The sequence below is a fragment of the Canis lupus genome, chromosome 3 (genome assembly GCF_011100685.1).
Source record: "Canis lupus familiaris isolate Mischka breed German Shepherd chromosome 3, alternate assembly UU_Cfam_GSD_1.0, whole genome shotgun sequence".
NCBI classification, from domain to species: Eukaryota; Metazoa; Chordata; class Mammalia; order Carnivora; family Canidae; genus Canis; species Canis lupus.
The window spans coordinates 41,239,412-41,261,305 of NC_049224.1; the positions used below are offsets into that span (position 1 = coordinate 41,239,412).

The 21,894-nt window shown below is 45.6% G+C and overlaps 1 protein-coding gene across 1 annotated transcript in view; it reads left to right on the plus strand.

Moving 5' to 3' along the window:
- The window catches only part of ADAMTS17 (ADAM metallopeptidase with thrombospondin type 1 motif 17), a 338,281-nt gene that overhangs the window by 253,342 nt on the left and 63,045 nt on the right, over nt 1-21,894 (plus strand). The window contains exons 16-19 of the mRNA XM_038532673.1: nt 3,899-3,979; nt 12,354-12,511; nt 15,460-15,619; nt 18,938-19,073. Coding sequence (XP_038388601.1) covers nt 3,899-3,979; nt 12,354-12,511; nt 15,460-15,619; nt 18,938-19,073 — 535 coding nt within the window. The remainder of the gene's footprint in view (nt 1-3,898; nt 3,980-12,353; nt 12,512-15,459; nt 15,620-18,937; nt 19,074-21,894) is intronic.

Consider the following 21,894-nt stretch of genomic DNA (forward strand, 5'->3'; position numbering starts at 1 on the left):
GTCATAATGTTATTCTTAATGTTTATGTAAAATATAGATGAATATAAATATTTTTGATTTTCAGAGATATATGTGTATATCTGAATGAATATACATCAGATTGATAGTGGAAGTTCCCACAAGGAAGGAAGAGGGATTAGGAAGACATGAGATTTCCCTATATTATAAAATTCTTAAGAGAAAATATACATTGTATTTGTATCAATTTAAAATGCATAAAGCTTTACAAAAATAAAAATTCACTGATACACATAAACCCATGTCCTAACAATTAAAAGTCCTGCTAGCCCATGACACTATCCTGTTCTTCCCTCTTGCACGAGCCTACTGCAAGCAGCTGATACAATTAGAACTTTGTCACATAAAAATTAGTAATAAACTTAGAAAATCAGAACAAAAAAAAATCAGAACAAGATCTATCACTGCAATAGTAAAGGGATAAAAGACAGAAGAACAAGTGAATGAAAAGAAAATACCACCAGCAAAATATTGCCAGGGAGAAGATGAAAATTGTGACCAAATATTACTTCCATAAATTCCAAAAACTGATTAAACAATAGCCTCAAAAAAACAAGAACTCATAACTAAGATACAAGACCTCAGTGAAGATACAATGGAGCAACAGAGGGAGATGAAACATGATATGGCAGAGCTAAGGAAAGGTATCAAGGAAGAACATTGATCCATCACAGAAACCAAGTTCATATGGAAGCAAAAGGAAGTGACATCACTGATAACACAAAAAGCATAGAGAACAGGACTGAAGAAAATGAGCAGAGCAAAATGGAAATGAACAAAGAATCAAAAGGGGAAGAGACCAAATGAATATAATGGAAGAAAACTAAAATCAAGCATAATTCGGTGTCCCCCAAAAAGAAAGCAAACAAATAGATCAGAAAAATATATATTTAAGTATAATAATAGTATAGCCTTATGTCCCAGGAAAAAATTATGCTAAACTAAGACTAGCTTAATAGTTAATAGATTTTAAAGATAGGACTCTTTTAAGCATTCAGTCCAAATTTTAGGTCACCTGATAAAAACATCAGATTGGCCTGTCTTCTCCTCACTGACATTCAATGGAGCAACTCATAACAATGGGCTCAGAGAAAGAAAGTATGAGCCAAGAATTTTATACCTGTCAAACTGACATTCAAGTATAAGAACAACAAACAGTATTTTTTTACTATATTACACTTCAAAAAATATAATTCCTACAAGCCCATCTCAAAGAGCACAAACTTGAGGCAAGTATGAATTTATCAAAGAAACTGGCAGAGGGACACATAATGAACATTAAATTAATTTTTAGGTCTAAGATTAAAACAATTGCAGGAATTACCTTAGCAAAGGATAAATGTCATAAATAAATACAGTGTGGGATTCATATAATAAAAGTTGAAAGGAGGATGTAAGAAAGTGGAGCACAGTGTAATTTTTCCTCATCTTTTAATATCCAGGGATTAAAATATTTCACTTACCAGCTGACAAACTACACAGTAGAAATCTAAATATAATTAAAGGTTTACATAAAAACATCAGGATAAAAAAAGAAATAACAATTAACTAAAATGTATTGGTGAAGGAAAGACAGAACTAATATACTGACCCATGTGCCATGTTAGTCATGCCTAGTGTGATTACAGTTCAGCTACCCTAAGGTCTTCAGATTGGGGGAAAAGAAACAATATGATGATTATCAGTAGATGCAAAAAAGCACTTCACTAACTTCAGTATCTCTTTGTAACAAAAGCTCTTAAGTAGGAAAAAAGACAACTTCCTTAATCTGATCATTGATATCTGTCACGTTATCAGAGAAGACATCATTTTCAGTGGGAAAACTTTGGAGTCATTCCTGTGAACATCATGAATAAGGCAAGGATGCCACAATTTCATGTTGCATACAACATGGCTTTGCAATTTCCAACCAGAATGGTAAAAAGAAAAGAAAGTAAAGTCACAATGATTAGAAAGGAAGGAAAAAAACTATCATATGAGCAGATGTTTCAATTAGCTTTACAGGAACCCAGCCAAAATATACAAAGTTTTATAAATAATAAGAGTGTTAGAAAGATAGCTAAGTACAGAATACATCTTTTTAGAGAAATATACGTTCTACAATAACATTTTGTAACTTGAATTTTGTACTTGGGCACACATTGCTTAGCAAAACTCTATTTTAAAGTTGTCCCTGATCTTTTAAAACTCCATACAATATCCTATTCATGTAAAATGATACATGTATTTTTATATGCATTAATAGATGCTAAAAAGGCTAGTCACCAAAATATTACTTTTTGGGAGGTTATTTTCTATAGTACAACATGTTACTGGTTGATTTCAGTTCTTTCCCTTCTGTGGTTTGAATTATCATGTACTATTTTTATAATAAAAATAAAGTTAGTTTTACTGTGAGAAAATGAGGAAATAAACCAACCCCTCAAAAATAGATATTTCCATAATCTCTACATAGTTGGGCTCAGAAATCTCTCATTTTTAAAGCTCCCTTGCTGACTCTGATGATCACATTTAGGAACCACAGGAGAGGGATTCATAATCTAATTCGGGATCATCATCTAAATTGCTGAAGCAAACACACATAACCCTTGTCTAAAACCCAAATGAAAATCAAAACAAAACAATTACTGGCCTGCATTTCAAAATCTCACCATTGTCCTGGCCTCATTCATTGACAGACACAGTTAACCAGGCAGCAGCCAGTTGCTGACCTCCGGCCTGGCAGCCTAGGTCATACCCTCCCTGAATCTTCATTATCCACCCACTGTCTTCATTATCCATGCCATGTGGGGTCAGAGTATGGGCAGAGGAAGGCCCCATGCCTCTAAGGGCCTCCTATTTTAGTTGGAAATACTCAAGGAGATAGACAAGAGGATGTGCTGGGAGAGTTGCAGAAATGCCCAGAGGTCAGTGGAAGCAGGAAATGGTGAACAACATGTTAGGAGTGGTTTTGTCATTGGGCAAGTAGCTTAGCTTCTGCTAGCATTCCAAGAATTTAGGGACAGCTCAAAGTATAGCAAAGCCCAAAGGAACCTAAGTACAGCGAATCCCAAAGGAACTACAGATGAAATGGTGAGGGGCACTCAGCATCTGTGCTCCAGGGAGAGGCTGTTCACACAGGATTCTAGGTTGTCTCAGTCTGGTAGGGCTGCTGTCACCAAGTACCACAAACTGAGTGGCTGTTCACACAGGATTCTAGGCTGTCTCAGTCTGGTAGGGCTGCTGTCACCAAGTACCACAAACTGAGTGGCATAAGCAACAGACAATTACTGTCCCATGACTCTGAAAGCTACAAGTACAAGATCAAGTTGTAGGCAGGGCTGCTTCCTTTGGAATGCTGTAAGGAAGAATCTGCTTCATGCCTCTCTCCTAGCTTCTGGTGGTTTGCTGGCAACCTTTGGTGTTTCTTGACTTGTAGATGGATCATCCCTTCAGATGGATCTCTGCTTGATGCTTACACGGAGTTGTGTGTGCATGTCTCTGTCTGCTTTCCCCTTTTTATAAGATTAAGTGCCCACCCTACTCCAGTGGGATCTCAATGGGTTATATCTGCAAAGACCCAATTTCCAAATAAGGTCACACTGTGAGGTACTGGGGATTGGGGACCTCAACATAAGAATGGGGGTGGGGAAGACACCCTTCACTCTCAATGTATACAAATGGTGCTCTCTGGAATTTGGGCAGCCAGGAGGTTCTGACCATAGAAGAACGCTCCTTGTTAGTTGAGTTGATCTCTCAGAGTCAGACCAGCCTGTGGGCTCCAAAATCACCCTGAGGGTGGGCGTGGGGTAGGGTGGATTTTGGTGGGACACGTGGTTCTATATGGGCCTCTGATGGAGTGTGGAGGTGTGCTTCACCTGTTCATTATCTGTCACCACAGGTTATATCGAAGCTGCTGTCATTCCAGCGGGAGCTCGGAGGATTCGAGTGGTGGAGGATAAACCTGCCCACAGTTTTCTGGGTAAAAAACAAAAATAATCAGACTCTTGATTTACGTTCTAAGATTTGGATGATCAGGCTGATTATTTGGTCCAGCATCATTCTCCCTATAATGATAGAAGTAATCAGAGTACACCACACAGTGTTGTCTCTATTTGGCTAAAGTGTAGACACCCCCAGGGTGGATGGGTTGGAGCCAGGGGTGGGGATTAGTAGGAACTACCAACTTCAAATAGGATGGAAGATGACAGAGGGAAGGAAGCGAGGAATTGGGATAGTGAAAATCTCCCAAAGTCACCGCAGGAGAACCCAGAGCAGCACTAGCGTGCACAGCATGGTTACATTGTCCAGCTTACAAGAAGCCCCTAGAAGCTGTTGATGGCTCTGGGGATGATTTTTTAGCTGGAAAAGAGAGTAATAGCCCTAGATCTAATGGAAGCACAAAAGAGCACTAGTTTTCACTAGGTGCTGTGTACCCCAAACTCCTAGCAGTCAAACTCTATTGACTTGAGGCACAAATGCCTGTCTCTGTATGGAAGGATGGGGTTCCATTCCAGATTGGTCTTCATTGCCTTCAACAAAACCACATTCTTCAAGCCTAAGAATTGTTCATTTAAACCCCTTCTTAGGCACAGAAGTCCCTCTGAGTGTATCCTAAACTTAACACCCAGACTCTCCGTTGGCACTTGCAAAGATCTGGCTGGTACTTGGGCACCAGGGTAGAGTGGTGTGAGGGGACCCCTAAGTGTTCTTTATGTGGTTATGGGGGCCAGCAGAGTGCCCAGCAGCTGCCTCTACTCATAGTTCATGGGGATGGGATATTCTGTGACCCATGTCCTCCCGCCAGCCCTCCTCCTGTTTTCCTGTCTTGGGTTGGATTTCAAACTGGAGATGGCTGATCTCCTACTCAGGTACCCTTCTCCTGGGCCTCCCCCTATTATAATCTCCTCAGTCTGTGTTGCAAGGTTCTATTTGAGGTTGATAAAAATATATAAGACATGATCTTCTTGGCTCTTGGCTGTTTCTACAAAGCAGTGGCCTTTTTACTAAATTCTCAAAGACCCCACCCCCTCTCTGCCCACCTAAGGAAACTAAGTCAACTTCACCAGCTTTTGCTCTGGAAGCCCTGTCACCTCATGCCCTTCCCCCCAAAAAAAGTTACCCTTTCCAACTGGTACATCAGCCTTCGCCTACCTGAAAGAGACATTTCTGCTCCCTGGGGGCACTGGGCCTTGAGGGGTGGCAGGCAGATTATGCCTTTGACATAATCTTGGTATTCCTGGGAGCCGGCACAGTTCCAAGATCACCTGATTGGTTCTTCTATCAAAGCACCAGTAAGTAAGCCCTCCAACTGAGTACCTTGGCTTCTGGTGCTGGCTTCTGAGACTTCCAGCACCGTTCCTACACCAGATCCAGCCCCAGCTTTCTGTCAAAATTAGGAGCATCTTCAAACATATCTGTTTATGTTCATTTTTATATGGCCATTCTTTCCTGTGGCCATATAAGAATGACAGAAGGGTATCAGAATCCTTTAGTTTGCTCAACTTCTGATTCCTCTAGTAAAAATGGACTTTTTCCTGGAACCTGTTTTAGGGCCATGTAACTAGTGAATGCTGCCCATGGGGGGCTAGCTCTCCTGTTAGTTCCCCTCAGCTCTTATAGTCTGTGGGCCACATATACAGATGGCACTAACATCGATATGTTTGTGGCTCCCAATCATTGAGCTGTGTGCCCTGCTTCACAGACCCGACCTGTCATCACCCCCCGAAAGTACCGCAAAGTATTGCTTTGCCTGTTTCAATGAGAAGGAGACTGAGGTTCTGGGGGTTCCATAGCTTGTCCAAACTCCTCATTTCCTCCAGGTCCATGGCAATTCACACAGTCTCCCAGAATTGCTCTGATGCATTCAGTCACAGGCAGAGGTCAACAAGAAGGGGATGACTTTTCACTGGCGAACACATGTTAAACTTGCCCATTGCTTTTACTCCTTTGTGTGGACTTCAAAGAGGCAAACCTACATCCCAAGGAGATTGGTTCCGGGTCTCAGGACGACTCCCCTAGAAGCACTGCACCTCCAGGGGGTGCTGGAGCCAGCTCTTGTCTTCTTATCTTACTCATGAATTTTAATCCCAGTATCCCAGGGCCTGGTGTGTGAGCAAGGGCAAATCCAAAGGTAGCCCCCACTCGCTATGTTCCTAAGTCAGTTCAAACAAGCCTTGTTTCCACTCGGGGCCGGGTGCCTTGGAAGTCACCCCGGTGTAACTTTGAATCATTCTCACATTTGCCGGGAGCAGTTCCTGAAGAATTTCACCCCACCTACCTTCAGCCCACGCTGCCTGGCTTTCTGCTCAAAACCACCTGGAACAGGAAATGTCTCTGCAGTTTGCATCCCTAGCTAAGAACAGAACTGGCAGAAATCCGAGTGAAAATAAAAGGAACTGACTGGATGCCAGGATTAGAAGTAGGTTGACTGCGGGTCAAGTCTTCTAGCAGAATCCAAGGGGAGAAAGACAGAAAGAAGCCCAGTTTCTGCGCAGTGCCACGCAAGAGGAGGGCATGGGTGGGGGTCGGACCTCTCACATCTCCAGCCGGCTGTAAGGAGGAACTGTGCCCCCCCGCCCCCCCCCCCAGCTCCCCAGAATGGCTCATGACCTCTTCTCACTTTGACTGCCAGTCCAGGGACGATGTATAGACATCCACAGGGAGAGAGAAGGGCCCCAGGAGAGAAGCAGACATTTGCCACCTGATCTCTCGTTCCAGGCCATTAAGGAGGTTTTGTTCTGCCACAGTAGCAAGAGAGAGCATGTGCCCATCTTCATCCCTGCAAAAAGTCTCTCTAGCTGCTGAGAGGCTTCTGATGGCTTCTAAGCCAAATACACAAAAGCTGGCACTGTGATATTTTGTACAGTGACTTAAAACATCCAGCCTCTGACCCAGACAGAACCAGCAAGCGAAAATCTCCTCCCCAGCAAATCAGAACTTTCAGACAGCACAGGCCAAAGCAGGTGGCTCAGGACTTCCCTTTGTTCTTCACTTTATTATTTGCCCATCAAATCAAAGCATTCGTAATCACTTTAATAGCTCTTGTTGAATCTCTAGGCCTAAAAATCCTAATTTCAAGTGCAAACTCAACACAACCTGCTTACAGCCACAGGGCACTTGCCTATAGCCATGAGGCCGCAGGACCAAGAGGGACAAGAGCTCATAGGACCCAAAGCCTTAACTCTGGGACCTTCTGTCAGAAAAAGAATAAGAATACAGCATTATGTACAAGGCCTTGGAAATGACTCCTGCAGGTGGGCCAGGGAGCTTTCACCCCACCAGGTGTCACAAACCCTGCCGAGGGAAGCTCACTCTGGGTGGAGGCTGCTGCAGTTGGGCCAGGCTGTGGTCTGCGTTCTCACTGTCTAGAGCTGACATGGCCCCACAACATGGATTTCTCATTGGACACTGAACCTGCGTTTTGGCTACTAATCATGACCTCAGTGTTCCAGCAGATTCTCTGAGATGGCTGTCCCACCCTTCTGAATGAATCTCAGGTGCTAAATCCCCATTAGAGCAGGAAGTTCTAGTGTCACCACTGGATCCCAGCACTTTGCAAATTTTGCATCTTGCTGAGTGTATGACTCACACAAAGTCAGTAGACTTGAAGCAATCACCATGCTTCTCAGAATTTCTGAGCTCCTACTTTGAACTCTGTGCTTTTCCTACCACTGAGAAATTCATAAAGGATTGGCACCCATATCAAACAGTCCTGAAGAAGGGGTGCCAAGTGGCCGATGTAAAGCTGAGTCTACAGGGCATGGAAGCTTGCAGCCACCCGTGGAAGTGGCCACAAGCAGAGCTTGAGCATATAAAGTTTATTCTCTGTAGGGACATGAGAGCTCTGCCCACACTCCCAAAGCTGTGATAGTGTGAAACTTCCCCAAGTCAGCAGCTCCAGACCAGGCCCACCAAAGCAAAGACAGGCGCTCTCAGAACTTGAGGGTGGGGTGCCCCAGCAGTGGTGTGTGTGGCTTGGAGGAACTCTGCATTGGCTGAGGTCACGCAGATTGCTTGAAATCCACCTGCTGGGGGCATTTACACCTTGGGTAGCAACAGGCACTATAAACCAAGGCTGCTTTCCCTAGAGAGCTGGTTGCCAGTGCTCCACTGTCTGATGTGTTTTTCCACATCCGGCCACTGACCTTGTTCTGGCCTAGCTGGCCAGCCACAGACTTCCACTGTCACTTCCCCTCCCCATCTTCCTTGACTACACCCATTCCTCCAAGGCCTCCCCAGACCCATCCTGAAGACCGCCTCCGGCAATGTCTCCTCCACCTACCCCTCTCAGCACCTCTCCCTACTGACAAGCAGGACCCTGCTCTGGTGAGCAGAGGCCGACATACCCCAAGCCCCAGCTGGCTCTGTATCATCCCTTGTCTTGGCCACAGCGGGCACCTCTGCTGACAGAAGCAGGGCTCCCCAGGCTGGCCCCCACACTTCTACGCACTGTTTCTCTGGATGGTTTTATAATCGCCTCCAGGTGCGCCCTCCTGCACTTTTTTCCAGTCCTTCCCACTCTTGATCCCCCCAGATGTTTGACTTTTGGCACAGAGGTGGGGTGGCTCTCAGCGTATAATTCACTGAGTCACCCTAAAGGGCCTTACAGAAAAGGCTGAGGAAACACACAAACACAAGGTTGAGTAAGAAAGAGCCACCTCATCCTGAACATGAGTGCTGGCCAGGAGCAGAGGCCCAGGAGACAGTTTAAGGCATAGATGGAGCATCCCAGGCCTTCTAAATCTCAGGGTACAAAGCTTACGTGGTTAAGGATAGTAGGGTGGTTCCTAGGAGTCCATACTAGTAATCTTCCTTCCCAACCTGCTCTGCCCCTATCATGGTTAGTATTTAAAAAACAAAAACAAACAAAACAAAACAAAACTCTGAAAGACACATGTGAAAGCCAAGCCCAATTCTCAGTTGTTGAGCATCAGCTTCAGGCCCTGCTAGAGCCAGGAGCTTAAAATGATATCCTGGGAAACTCTCTCTCTCTACCCTGGCACTGCTGTCATCTCTCAGTTGACTTTAATCTGGGGGCCTCTTCCCATGTATTGGTAATCCAGACTTACAACGAGTCTCTGGGCAATGCTGTGGAAAGAAAGCTTCTTCCCAAGGTGAACGGAAGTCTTGGAACTGACTCTCACTGTCCAGGGTTGAATGATGGGCCCATGCCTGGAGCTGGGGTGAATTTGGGGTCAGCCCGACATGACTAGAAGAAGAACATATCCCCAGGGGAAACTTCGAGTTGTTGGTACTTGAAGAAAGAGAAATAGATGCCAGGCAGCCAACATACTATCCACAGCAGCCACACCATGGGTCAGGGCCCCAACTCTTAAACCCCAGGCCCCAACCCAGGGCACTGAGGGGGGAATCAGCTGGTCTATGTGGGTGGCCAGTGACAAGGAGAGCAGCCACCCTAGAGTGCCTCTGGTCTTTGTGAGGGAAATGGGTTCTGTGGGGTGGGGCCTAGCATGGTGGTGGTGAGCGTACAGCTCTAAAGAAACTCTACCCATCTCCCTGAACCCAAGTTACAGTGGGGTCTCAACATGCTCACACCCCCCACCCCAATAACAAGAACAGTGGAACTTCTCTGTCCTTCGCCACCCTATAAAGTCACTCTTCATCTTGCCTCCTTTTCCTAGCCAGACTCCTGGGGAAAAAAAATTCCTTCACTTCCCACTTGCTTCTCCACACAGAGCAGCATGCTTTCCTCTCTTCACTGCCCTGACACAGGAAGAACAGTCAGGGCCACCCAGGTCAGGATCCACAGTTCACGCCTGCCATGCTCTCCCAGGCCACCTCTTCTCCCTGCTTTTCTTGCCACCTCACCTCAAGGGCACATCTGCTTTTCCTCCAGAAAGTCTTCCCCATCCACCCCAGTCCCTTCACACCCTCCCTCCACCCCCAGCACACATGTACTGGGGCCTCTGCCACAGAGCCTATGAAACTGTCCTGTGTTCATCTGTTTTCACACCCATCTCCCTTCCAAATGTTGAGCTCCCCGAGGGCAGGAGCTGTGTCCTCAATACCCAGCTAGGAGGCCCTGAGAAAAACGGGAGGGACTGACTGGCAGGGGCATGTGTCAGCTGCTCCCTGTGCTTCCCTGACCATTCTCTGAGGACTCTGGCCCCCATTGTGTCTGCCTGCCACTCCCCACCAGCCTGCACTGATTTCTGGAACCAAATTTAAATATGTGTGTGCAGGAAACAATTTTCCAAACCTACAAAGAAGTAGAAAGAACAACCTGCAAGTTCTGTTATTTTTATAAGGGGTATATAGAATGTGAGACCCTGCAACAATGGAATGTGTGTTCTCTTGGAAAACAAGCATGACACTTGAACATTTTCACCTTTGTCATAAAAGTCAAGATTGAGCCTTGTAACCTAAAGAATATGGCAATTTAAATTGCCAGAGTTATAATCTGTTTAGATTCAGGTTCTCCCTCTTTTTTTTTTTTTTTTTTTAAGATTTTATTTATTTATGAGAGACACACAGAGAGAGGCAGAGACACAGGCAGAGAGAGAAGCAGACTCCTGGCAGGGAGCCTAACCCAGGACTTGATCCCTGGTCGGGGATCACACGCTGGGCTGAAGGCAGATGCTCAACCGCTGCTGAGCCACCCAGGCATCCCGGTTGTCCACGCTTTGTAGCTGCGTAATTTTAGGCAGGTAACTTAACGTCTCTGTGCCCCCATTTCCTTACCTCATCTGTGAAAAGAGGAAAAATAATGCTTTACCTTGGAGGATTGTTGGGAAGAGTAAATGGCCGACATTCTTACTTCCTTTTCATAGCCAGGAAATTTCAGTAGCAGGTAGAATTTCTTGGAGGGAAACATTTGATTCCAAGTCGTAGAGCCTTCTCTTTTCTAAGCCTTCCCTGGAGTCCTGTAATCCTCCACCACTCACTCTGCACAACCACCCTGGATATGAAACCCTGACTGGAAGTAGCTCTACTGGAAAGAAACCTTTCCTACTTCTTTCCTAGTTTCTCTTGGCAGTTCCTAGAAGCAAGGAGTCCTGAGCATGCATCTCTCCTGCATGTGCCAGGAGAGCCTGGCTGGGCAAGAGCAGGCACTGGGACCAGAATGTCCTAGAGATGAGGAAGCAGAGGCCCAGCGTCCCCCAGCTGCCTGTGACCTGACCGGGACCAGGTCCAACCAGGTCCTAACCCAGCCTTGGGGCTCATGGATTCAGAGCTAACAGAAACCCCTTTTCAGTTTCAACTCTTATTATCCAAAATCGGTATTAAATGCGGGTGTTTTATTTCTGGCCTCAATGGGCAGAGAAGAGGGAATGGGATGGATCCTGATTTCGCTGGTTGTGGACTGAGCAGGGTCCCAATTGGGAGCATTTGGGTTACTGGGGGCTCCAGCTGTACTTGCAGCTGTACTTGCATTGCACCCAGGGTGTCCTTGGAGTTGCATTTTTTGAGTGACAAGACTTGTTGCCACCTATTGTCATTTGCGACCTTCTCCCAAATATCTTTTAGTTCTTGTCTTTCCTAAATAACAAAACAAAACAAAAACAGGATTTCACTGTAGAATGCTCTCCTCATGAGAATGCCATGACTGCTAGGCAAGAGAACACAAGAAAGCCACTGTCAGCACTTAGATAATCAATATATGGCTTATTTGGAAAACCAGATTCTTGCTCTGGCCGATCAGCAAACTACTGACTTTGTCTCTTCTGACACGTTTTGTATGGAGTGGAGGTGTGAGCCAGCAAAGCGTGAACCTGAGGACTGCGGAGCCCTACCCTCACAGCATTGTCTGAGCGCTACTGTCCCATCTGTGGGCAGCTCAGGTTCCCAGACTCTACCATTTAGGAGAACAGCAACTGTTTCTTGGAGGAGTGTCTCCTTTACTAACAGAGCTATCAAATCCTTCAGAGAAGCTGATTAGGCTGTAACTGTACAAAGCCCCAGGTAAGTAACAGTAAAACGAATTGACGAGTTTTTCTAAAGCAGCAAAACCCTCTCTGTAGCCTTGGACACATTAAAATAGAATGCATACATTGGGCTGAAGACCCTTTACCCTGGAAGTCTGGTAAAATGTGATTGGGCTGTGTCTGTCTCCATCCTCTAGCACTCCTCTCCACACCCCCACCAGGCAAGTTGATCCAGAGACAGGCAGGCCATGTGCCAAGGTTTCTCAGAGGGTCCTGCAGGTCTTGAGCTGTTTGCCCCCTGTGAGCCAGTCTTCCATTCTCAGCATACAGAAAGCTCACCAACCAGTGCAGACCTCCCCCCTTTACCCTGTAGAGGGACATCTCTGATGCACCCCTCAGGACAGCCAGATTCCCCTTAAAAGGCAGACTGACTCCCCCTGATTCCATGGTGTTCCCTTTTCTTTCCAGCCCTGAAAGATACCAATAAGAGATCCATCAACAGCGACTGGAAGATCGAGCTCCCTGGAGAGTACCAGATTGCGGGTACAACCGTGCGCTACGTTAGAAGGGGCCTGTGGGAGAAGATTTCTGCCAAGGGACCAACCAAAATCCCACTGCATCTGATGGTAACTTGCCATGCTTTTGCCTTCATCTCAAGCCTGAGGTTGCAAGGGGTCTTTCAGTTCCCTTCTTTCCAGGGGTGCCAGGGAGAGATCACCTGGGTTCTGGTGGGTGACCTGGCCACCTGCTGCTCAAGTGCATGTGCACACCCCCCGCTCTCTTACTAGGTCTTCTCTTATCTCATCCCTTTCGCTGCATGCCTGAGAATATTCCCCCTCCCCAGACTTCACCCTGGCAGAAGAGCGAAGAGGGCAGAGCTCCCATCTTTTTCAAAAGGAACCACCTCCAGGAAGGAAATACTTGGCCATGTGGCAGCCAGGGAGACTTGGCCCCATTAAGCAGACAGCCTCACTCAGAGTCTGTGTTTTTATATCAGATGGCACAGATCCACCCCACACTCTGTGTATCCACACTGGAAACTACCTTTTGGAAATGAACCGTTGACTCTGATTCCAAACCAGCATCACTCAACTTTTCCAGACTCGGCTTTGCACCAAGCATTTGGGAATCAGGAAAAGGAGAACTGGGTTCTACAGGAAAATTTACTCCCTGGGTAGTTGCACAAAACCCATGCAGGCAGGCCAAGTTGGGGCACCTTATCTTACCCCTTGTCTCAGGTGGGGGGACACCATGCAAACCACTTTAACATGGGTGATTTTAATGAGTATTAAAGCTTTGCAGAGAAAGGAACACCACACCTTCTTAAGGCCCAGGAGTTCTCATGGCTAACTTCTGATAGCTCATAATTATTGATTCCACATCTCATTCCAAAGAATAGGTTCTATGGCAGTTTGTGCATCTGTAATCAAAGCACATTTTGTCCTCCATGCTTGCCAAAATCTCCCCTTGGAAATTTTTTTTTCTCCATTAATTTGTGGTCTCTGGCAACCTGCAGCCATCCTAGGTTAGGTGACACCCAGAAGAGTTGCTGACCACTTTTCAGGGAATCTCCTGAGAAGACCAGCTCTGCCTGTGAGCACTGGCAGCCAGGCCACTATCATGCATGATGGCCCTACCCCCACTATAACCTCTGATGAGAGAGCAAAGTGAACCAGTTCCCATGCATGACTTCAACCATCCAGAAACCTGTCAATGCCACATTCGGCCCACTAAGTCTGCGGCAGATGTAGCCTTGCAAGTTTGATTTCTGGGACCCAAGAACCCATACCTAAGCCACTCCTCTGTGATTAGATTATGTTCTATGGCTTTAGAACAAATCCATCCTGGTTTAAAAGGGGTTAAAAGAGGAAGCATGTGACAAGATAAAAGCCATGTAGCAGTGTCACATGTGAGTGCATGAATCTGGTTTCTCTGGCAAATCCTAAGATGGGTGTATTTGCCTTTTTTGCCCAAAGCTTTCATAAACTGTGAGGGAATCGTCAGCCCATTAAAGCAAATGCAGGGCCTGGATTCATTCATACCATGCCTGATAAACAAAACTCAGCTGAAGTTCTGACCCTCTTTGATATTAACCACTTGTCTCTCTTGAAATGTGGTTACTTCAAGGTCTTAAGTCTAGAAATGAGAGGTGCCTCTCTGCCTCTAAATAGAAGCTTATTGTCCCCAAACTGGGGTGCCTACATGGCTTGCAGGGTCAGGAGAACGCATGGAGCCATGGGGACCTGCATTTGAAACCAATTATACACTCACACACACAAATTATACATGGCTGCAAAATTGCATGAAATTGGTTTCATATGGATTCTTGATTCACCAGTCTTCTTCCCATACTGAGATAATAAAGATCTGTTAAAGAGGGTTTTTTTTTTTTTTAACTGGAGGCATTTTTCCAAATGTGTTATACTACAAGTCTGTTTCTTAGAGAAGTGGATGTTTATGTACTTCAGGCAGCTCTGAGCACCTCACCCCCACCCTGCAACTCAAGCCCTTGGCTTGAGTTGGAGCACTGGGAGATTCTCGGGAGCAGCATGGGGGCCTCCCCAGGTCAAGGCAGGTGGAGCACATGCTGCCTGTAGTTGCCTGCTGCATCTCCAGGCCTGGAAGTGAACTTGACGGCTGCCTTAACCCAGGAGTGCCCACTGGTCCCAAGTCTAGTCTAAGAACACAGCACCTCCACCCAGGCTCCCATCAGAGGGCTGATTTTGCACCATTACACTTAGAGAAATAAAGCTGGGAGAGCACCTCTGTCCTTACAGGGCTTGTAAATGCATTACCAAACAGAGTGCAGATCCATCCATCTGCTCACTCACCAGGACTTCAAACCCAAAGGTCCCCAAGCTGCAAGATAGCTCCCCACCCCTTCACTCTCAGCTTTATGCCTTGATCCAGGCCTCTGCCACCCTCAGGGCATCAACATCATAGCCGCTGCAGCAGCAAGAAGGCTCATGCATCTCAAGACTCCTCAGCAAAAGTCCCCCAGATCCCTGTATGGTGGGCTGTGTTTGCCCTTGAGCCTGTCTTCCATGTAGCAATGGCTGATGCTAGGGGCCTGAAGAGTTATGTTCATTTTCAAAGGAGTAAAATAACCCCACCTGTTCAGATGCCTTTTTAGGTAAAAGCAGCATGTTTGTGTCCTCTTCGCCCACAAGGGCAGCTCCCTGGCCGAGGATGTGGGAACAGGTTATTTTCTCGGAATTGGAGCAGCTCTCTCTGGAAAGTGCAGTGAGAGCCCAGAAATTTGCTCCCCGCTCCCCCTCCCCCGCCCCTCACCACCCACAGAGTCCTCCCTCATCTAAACTGGTCCTCTCTCAGGCGGGAAAGAGCAGAGCTCCCTGCTGAGGGTTCACATAGACTCCTGCCCCTGAGCTGAGTATCTGAGGAACCCAAGAGTGAAATAAGGGAAGGCCCCTAGACCAAGCCTGTTTTGAAACCCAGAGAAGACCTGGTGACCCTGCTAGAGAGACCGCCACGGTGCAGCTTAGCTTGCCAATTCAGCAAGCCTGTAAGCTTCCACTCCATTTCAAACTGGCCTTTGATTTTACTGCTGATCCAGGTGCTGTTATTTCATGACCAGAATTATGGAATCCATTACGAGTACACTGTTCCTGTCAACCACACTGCTGAAAATCAAAGTGAACCAGAAAAACCCCAGGACTCTTTGTTCATCTGGACCCACAGTGGCTGGGAAGGGTGCAGTGTGCAGTGTGGAGGAGGTGAGCATCCGAGGTCGGAGACCCATTGGGTGCGGGGTCTTGCCAAGGGAAGACGCTCTTCCCAGGGCATTGGAAAGGCTGGCCATGCCACCTGTCTCTCCACAGGAACTTAACACCCCACTGCAATTTTTTTTTAAGATTTCATTTATTTATTTGAGAAAGAGAACAGGAGTTGGGAGGGGGGTGGGTGTGAAGAGGGAGAGGGAGAAGCAAACTCCCCCACTGAGCAGGGAGCCTGATGCGAGCCTCAATCCCAGGACCCTGAGATCATGACCTGAGCCCAAGGCAGACACTTAACTGACCAAGCCACCTAGGCATACACACACACCCGCCCCCTGCCCCACTGCAATTCCCCCTGCAAAATACTCATGCAGACTTCCAAACTCCTACTTGTTGGAGCTGTGGCCACACAGCTGCTTTGCCTACAGCTCAGGGCCCTTGGATTCTGCCCTGAGTGGAGGTCTGGCCACTGTACAGGTACATCACAGGTGTGATGGGGAGTGACCTGGGAATGAACAGAATAGACCTTCACCTGTTATTGTTTGGTGGAGGGCCACCAGATGTCTCTGCCACAGGTACCCCACTACAAGATGCCATGGAAAGAAAGAGAGCCCCACAAGCCTGGTGAAACATTCCAAGCATGAGTCCTGGCTTCGTGATTTCCTGTCATATTTTTAGCAAATGACTCACATGATCTATACCAAAATTTCCTCACCTCTAAAATAGAGTGATCAGCCCGTATGCCCACTGCAGAGAGGAAACTGCTATACTATAAAAATCAGTATCAGAAAAAAGCACTGTATTCATTACTGGGAGATTTAGAGGACTTAGGGGGAGTGGTAGGAAGCCATTCTGAACTCTTAGAAGCCCTTTGGGACAGCCCTTTGTCACCCTGACAGGACACACAGCTAGGTGTGGGACATGGGACGCAGGATGGGTGGGTTCTGGTGGGAACAGAGTTAGGATGGAAGGTTCACCCAGACTCTGGAATGCCAACCCAGAGAGTGTGGCATGGCCCAACCAATACCCATTTCTATGTGGTTGTTGACTGTCAAGGTGATATTTGTCACATATCCAATATGTAGAGGATTGTTTACCATTTAAGTGAATCGTCCCATTGCTAATGGGTAGGAATTACTGCTGTAACGTGATTCGGCCTTCAGATACTGCCAGGGTCACCTGTGAATTCCTTTCCTTCCCTCTCCTGCATGTCTTGGCTAACTGCCCTTGCTGCTTGTTCTCTGCCCGTTCCTCAAGCATCCCTGGCAGCTGGTATAGCCTCAGGATCCCCCATCAGCCCTGTTGTTGTCCCATTTTATACTTCTCCCTGAGAGCCCCCCTGTCCTTCAGCTGTCCTCCTGTGCCACTAGCCATCCAACCTCCAAATCTAGCAACTCCCATATTCCTGACTGCCAGACTTTTCCTCTCGGGCAACTTGCTAAAAACTAAGCATGGCCCAGATGGCACAGTTAGCAGGCTCCCCTCAGCTGGGGGTGGGGGCAGGGAGGCTGCTGTTCTGCTGCTGTCACTGTCAGCCCAATGGCATTCCTTTGTGACACCAAGGATTCCCATGTTGTCAGGTGACAACCAATAGCTCACCATTGTCAGACCTGCAGCCAAAGCTGAAGTGTGGCTTGAGGTGGCCCTGTGCTTCTTAGACTCATATAAAGCTGCAGCTGCAGGCAGTAAGAGCTGACAGCATAGTTCAGGACTCCACACTTTTGAGGTATCCCTAAAGGACAAACTCTCCAGGGGACAGACTGAATGAGGAAACTTGGCTTCAAAGAGCTGTGCCTGACATCCTCTTGATCTTGTATTGCCATACTTCCCAAATAATAATAAAAACAGAATATAGCTAATATGAAATGTTAACCCCCTACTAGGCTCTGTTGTGTATTACCCTAAGGCACAGGGAGGTTAAGCAAATCAGCCTGGTTGAGGAAACTGAGGCACAGAATCATGGCAGCTAGCTGTCGATACTGTCATCACTGGGCTGGTGATGGAGCCAAGTTTGAACTCAGACAGCCTGGCTCCAGAAGCCACCCTCCTAGCTCCTAACCATCCACCTCCATGGCAAAGTCATGACCAAGCTGTGTGTAAAATGTTTTGGGTATACCCAGAGAATGGCCACACCCATCTGGGGTAACCAGATAGTGAGGTCCTCAAATGCAGGTGATGCTTAGGACATGTAGCAGTTGGCCAGCTAAATAAATTCTCAAATTGGTTCTAGACTGCCCACTTGGATGATGCAGGTCTGGGTGTCCTTTATTTTTTTTTTTTGTTAGTTTTCTTTTTTTAAATTTTTTTATATATATATATTTTTTAATAAAATAATTTTTATTGGTGTTCAATTTACCAACATACAGAATAACACCCAGTGCTCATCCCGTCAAGTGTCCCCCTCAGTGCCCGTCACCCACTCACCCTCACCCCCCCGCACTCCTCCCCTTCCACCACCCCTAGTTCGTTTCCCAGAGTTAGGAGTCTTTATGTTCTGTCTCCCTTTCTGATATTTCCCACACATTTCTTCTCCCTTCCCTTATATTCCCTTTCACTATTATTTATATTCCCCAAATGAATGAGAACATACAATGTTTGTCCCTCTCCGATTGACCTACTTCACTCAGCATAATACCCTCCAGTTCCATCCACGTCGAAGCAAATGGTGGGTATTTGTCGTTTCTAATGGCTGAGTAATATTCCATTGTATACATAAACTGCATCTTCTTTATCCATTCATCTATCAATGGACACCGAGGCTCCTTCCACGGTTTGGCTATTGTGGACATTGCTGCTAGAAACATCGGGGTGCAGGTGTGCCGGCGTTTCATTGCATCTGGGTGTCCTTTAGACCAAACTCCCTGCTTCTCACTTCTCTCCAGCAAGTAGTGATTCTGTAATAGGTAGCCGTGTTCTCTGGTGAGAGTATTAATCAAGACCAAACCTCTGTAGACTTTAAATATCAAAGGAAAAGATAAAGAGATTGGCAATCTTTGCTGGAAATTAAAGACCCAAATCATAACTTTGGCCTCAGTGAATCCCAAGCTGTCCAAGAACGTACTTAATCTGTGGTGTCTTTTTCTGATCCTGTTCTAAAATCTTCCTCCTGCCCCATGCTGCCCCTGCCATGTCTTACACACCCTCATCCTTAACATTATAGTTCTTTTTCTCCAACAACCAATAAAGCATTATAACAGTCACTTCACATGAAAAACTGATCAAAAGAGGCACCTGAATGCTCCTCCATCTGCATCAGTGAATGGCCTTTCCAGGTGTGTGTAGTCACAGCATCTCAGTTGCCTGTGGTTTGGTTTCCAGGGGAACGGAGAACCATTGTGTCCTGCACACGGATTGTTAATAAGACCACAACGCTGGTGAATGACAGTGACTGTCCTCAAGCAAGCCGCCCAGAGCCCCAGGTCCGAAGATGCAACTCACATCCATGCCAGTCAAGGTAAGGAGCTCTGTTCTCAAGCTTGGACCCTCCAGGGTCGGGGCAGAAACCCCCATGAGTGGGGGGCAGTGATACACAGTTAATACCACAGTACCTCTCTATGCCATGTTCTCTTGTTGTTGCTAAGTGACTTCTGCTTGCTCAAAGTACTGAATATCTGGCTACTAAGCCAGAAGTCTGAAAAACTGTACAGTCCTACCTGGAAGGCATTTTTAGCAGGCCACTAAGAACATCTCATGGAGTAAAAAAAAAAAAAAAAAAAAAAAAAATCACATACTTTCAACTGGTACATGTAGGCTCCCCCAGGTTATTTTGTCTTGGAAGAAAAGGAAACTTAGGGCAGTCCGGGTAGCTCAGTGGTTTAGCGCCGCCTTCAGCCCAGGGCATGATCCTGGAGACCCAGGATCAAGTCCCACGTCAGGCTCCCTACGTGGGGCCTGCTTCTCCCTCTGCCTGTGTCTCTGACTCACTCTCTCTCTCTCTCTCTCTCTCCCTCTCTCCCTCTCCCTCTCCCTCTCCCTCTCTCTCCTCTCTGTGTATTCTCATGAATAAGTAAATAAAATCTTAAAAAAAGAAAAGGAAAATTCAGTCAGAATGTAAGCATCCATGAGTAAGGCACACAGGTTAGTGTTTGTGATCGGTTGGTTTTGGCAGCTGAAACTAACACCTGTGAGCATGGATTTGGGTGTTCATTGCTTGGAATCCACCAGAATTTCTGTTCCTAACCCCAGCTTCCTTGGCCCTGTCACTTGTGTTCTGAAGTGAATTTTCTTGGGTTGTCAACCAAGATGAATTGTGTGAAGATTGCTCGTCAGTTAAGCTTTCTTATTTCCAGTCATTTTAGTGAGACTTTGCATTATACTGTGATTGTTTGAGCATGTAATATCACCTCTGGCCTCCCGTTCTGCTCCTAGTTGAGGTGCATGGTTTTTGTTTTGTGGTTCTGTGCCTAGTTTTCTTTTATAGAGAAGCTGGACTTTGGACTGGCATTTAAGCTCAACTCAGGCCTCTTGCCTGGTGCAAAAGTTTCACAAAGCACATGGTTTTTGTGCCAACCCTCTTTGCTTTGTCAAATTGGTAAAATGTGGGTGGTTCAGTGGTTAAGCATCTGCCTTTGGCTCAGGGCGTGATCCTGGAGTCCCGGGATCGAGTCCCACATTGGGATCCCTACATGGAGCCTGCTTCTCCTTCTGCCTATGTCTCTGCCCCTCCCTCTCTCTGTGTCTCTCATGAATAAATAAGTAAAATCCTTAGAAAAATAAAAAATAAATAAAAATTAAAAGATTGGTAAAATGTGAGTAGGAGAAGGAAAATAGAAAAGCAAGAAGCAAGACTTATTTCATTAGTTGTATGTGGTCCTTAGCAAAATAATAATGAAGGTGGGTGGGAGGATGGGTGAAATGTGTGAAGGGGGTTAAGAGTGTATCTTTCAGTCACAAAATAAATAAGTCATGGAGATGAGAGAGACAGCATAGGGAATATAGTCAATAAGATGGTAGCAGTGTTGTTTGAAGACAGATGATGGGTACACTTAATGTGGTGAACATTGAGTAATATATAAAATTACTTAATCATTATGTTGTACATGTGAAACTAATATAATGCTATATATTAATTATACTTCAGTTTAATCAAAAGAATAAGATGCTACCCTAACATTGAAGGCTATGAGGAACAGCTCACTTTAGGAAGCCTTCTTGAACATCTTGGCTATGAGCGGCCAGCCCACAGTCTCATGAATTGATGAATGGGTCAACCACACACACCTGGGGTCAAAGAAGGAAGGTCTTGCCACTGTGAATATTCAAAGATAAAACAGCCCAGCTCTGTAACATATTAGAAAGTAGGATGAGTGAATCTAGAAGAGGGGAGGTCAGCATGTTCTCTTGCATGACTGAGCAAGAAAGACCTTAGGGATCCATTCAAGAATCATATTTTCAAATTGTTTATGTTTTAAAACTATCTTAGTGTCCAAATATTTAAGTTATGGACATAAACCAAATAACATAAAACATGAAATCAGAGTTGAGCTAATTGAATCAAGACACATATATGATGGGGAAGAGTGCACTCTGCCCTCCCTCACACCACAGTAGGCCCAAGGAATGGATTAAGGAATAAAGTTTAAAAACGACCCAGGATTCCATAATGATGGGGTTGCTTTTATTGGACCAACCCTCAATATTCTTCACTAATAGTACTCTTAACTATGCTGATCATGTACAGTATTTGGTAGCCACTAGCTAGTCCAAACTGAGATGTGCTATAAAAGTAAAAATATACTCCTGATTTCAAAGATTTAGTACAGAAAGAGATTATAAAATATCTTAGTGATATTTAATACTGATTACATGTTGGAATAACTATGCTTTGAACTTACCAGGTCAAATGCAATATGTTATTACAATTAAATTCACCAGTTTCTTTTTAATCTTTAATATGGGTAGTAGAAAATTAGAATTACATATGTGGCCCACATCTTAATTCTATTGAATGGCACTGCTATAGGTTAACATAGCACTCACAATGTTCAGGATACAGTCAAAGACATAAGAAAAAAAAAACAGAGAAATGTGACCCATACATTAATGGAAACTGACTCTAAAATGACACATGTATTGAGATTAGCAGACAAGAATTTTGAAGCAGCTATTATAATTATTCTCAAAGACATAGAAAAAATATAATCACAATCAATGAACACATAGGAAATCTACGCACAAAAAAGAAACACTCTAAAAATGAACCAAATTTTAGGACCAAAAAACATAGTATATGAAATTTTTTAAAAAATAGGCCTAAGAGCAGATGATGAAGAAAA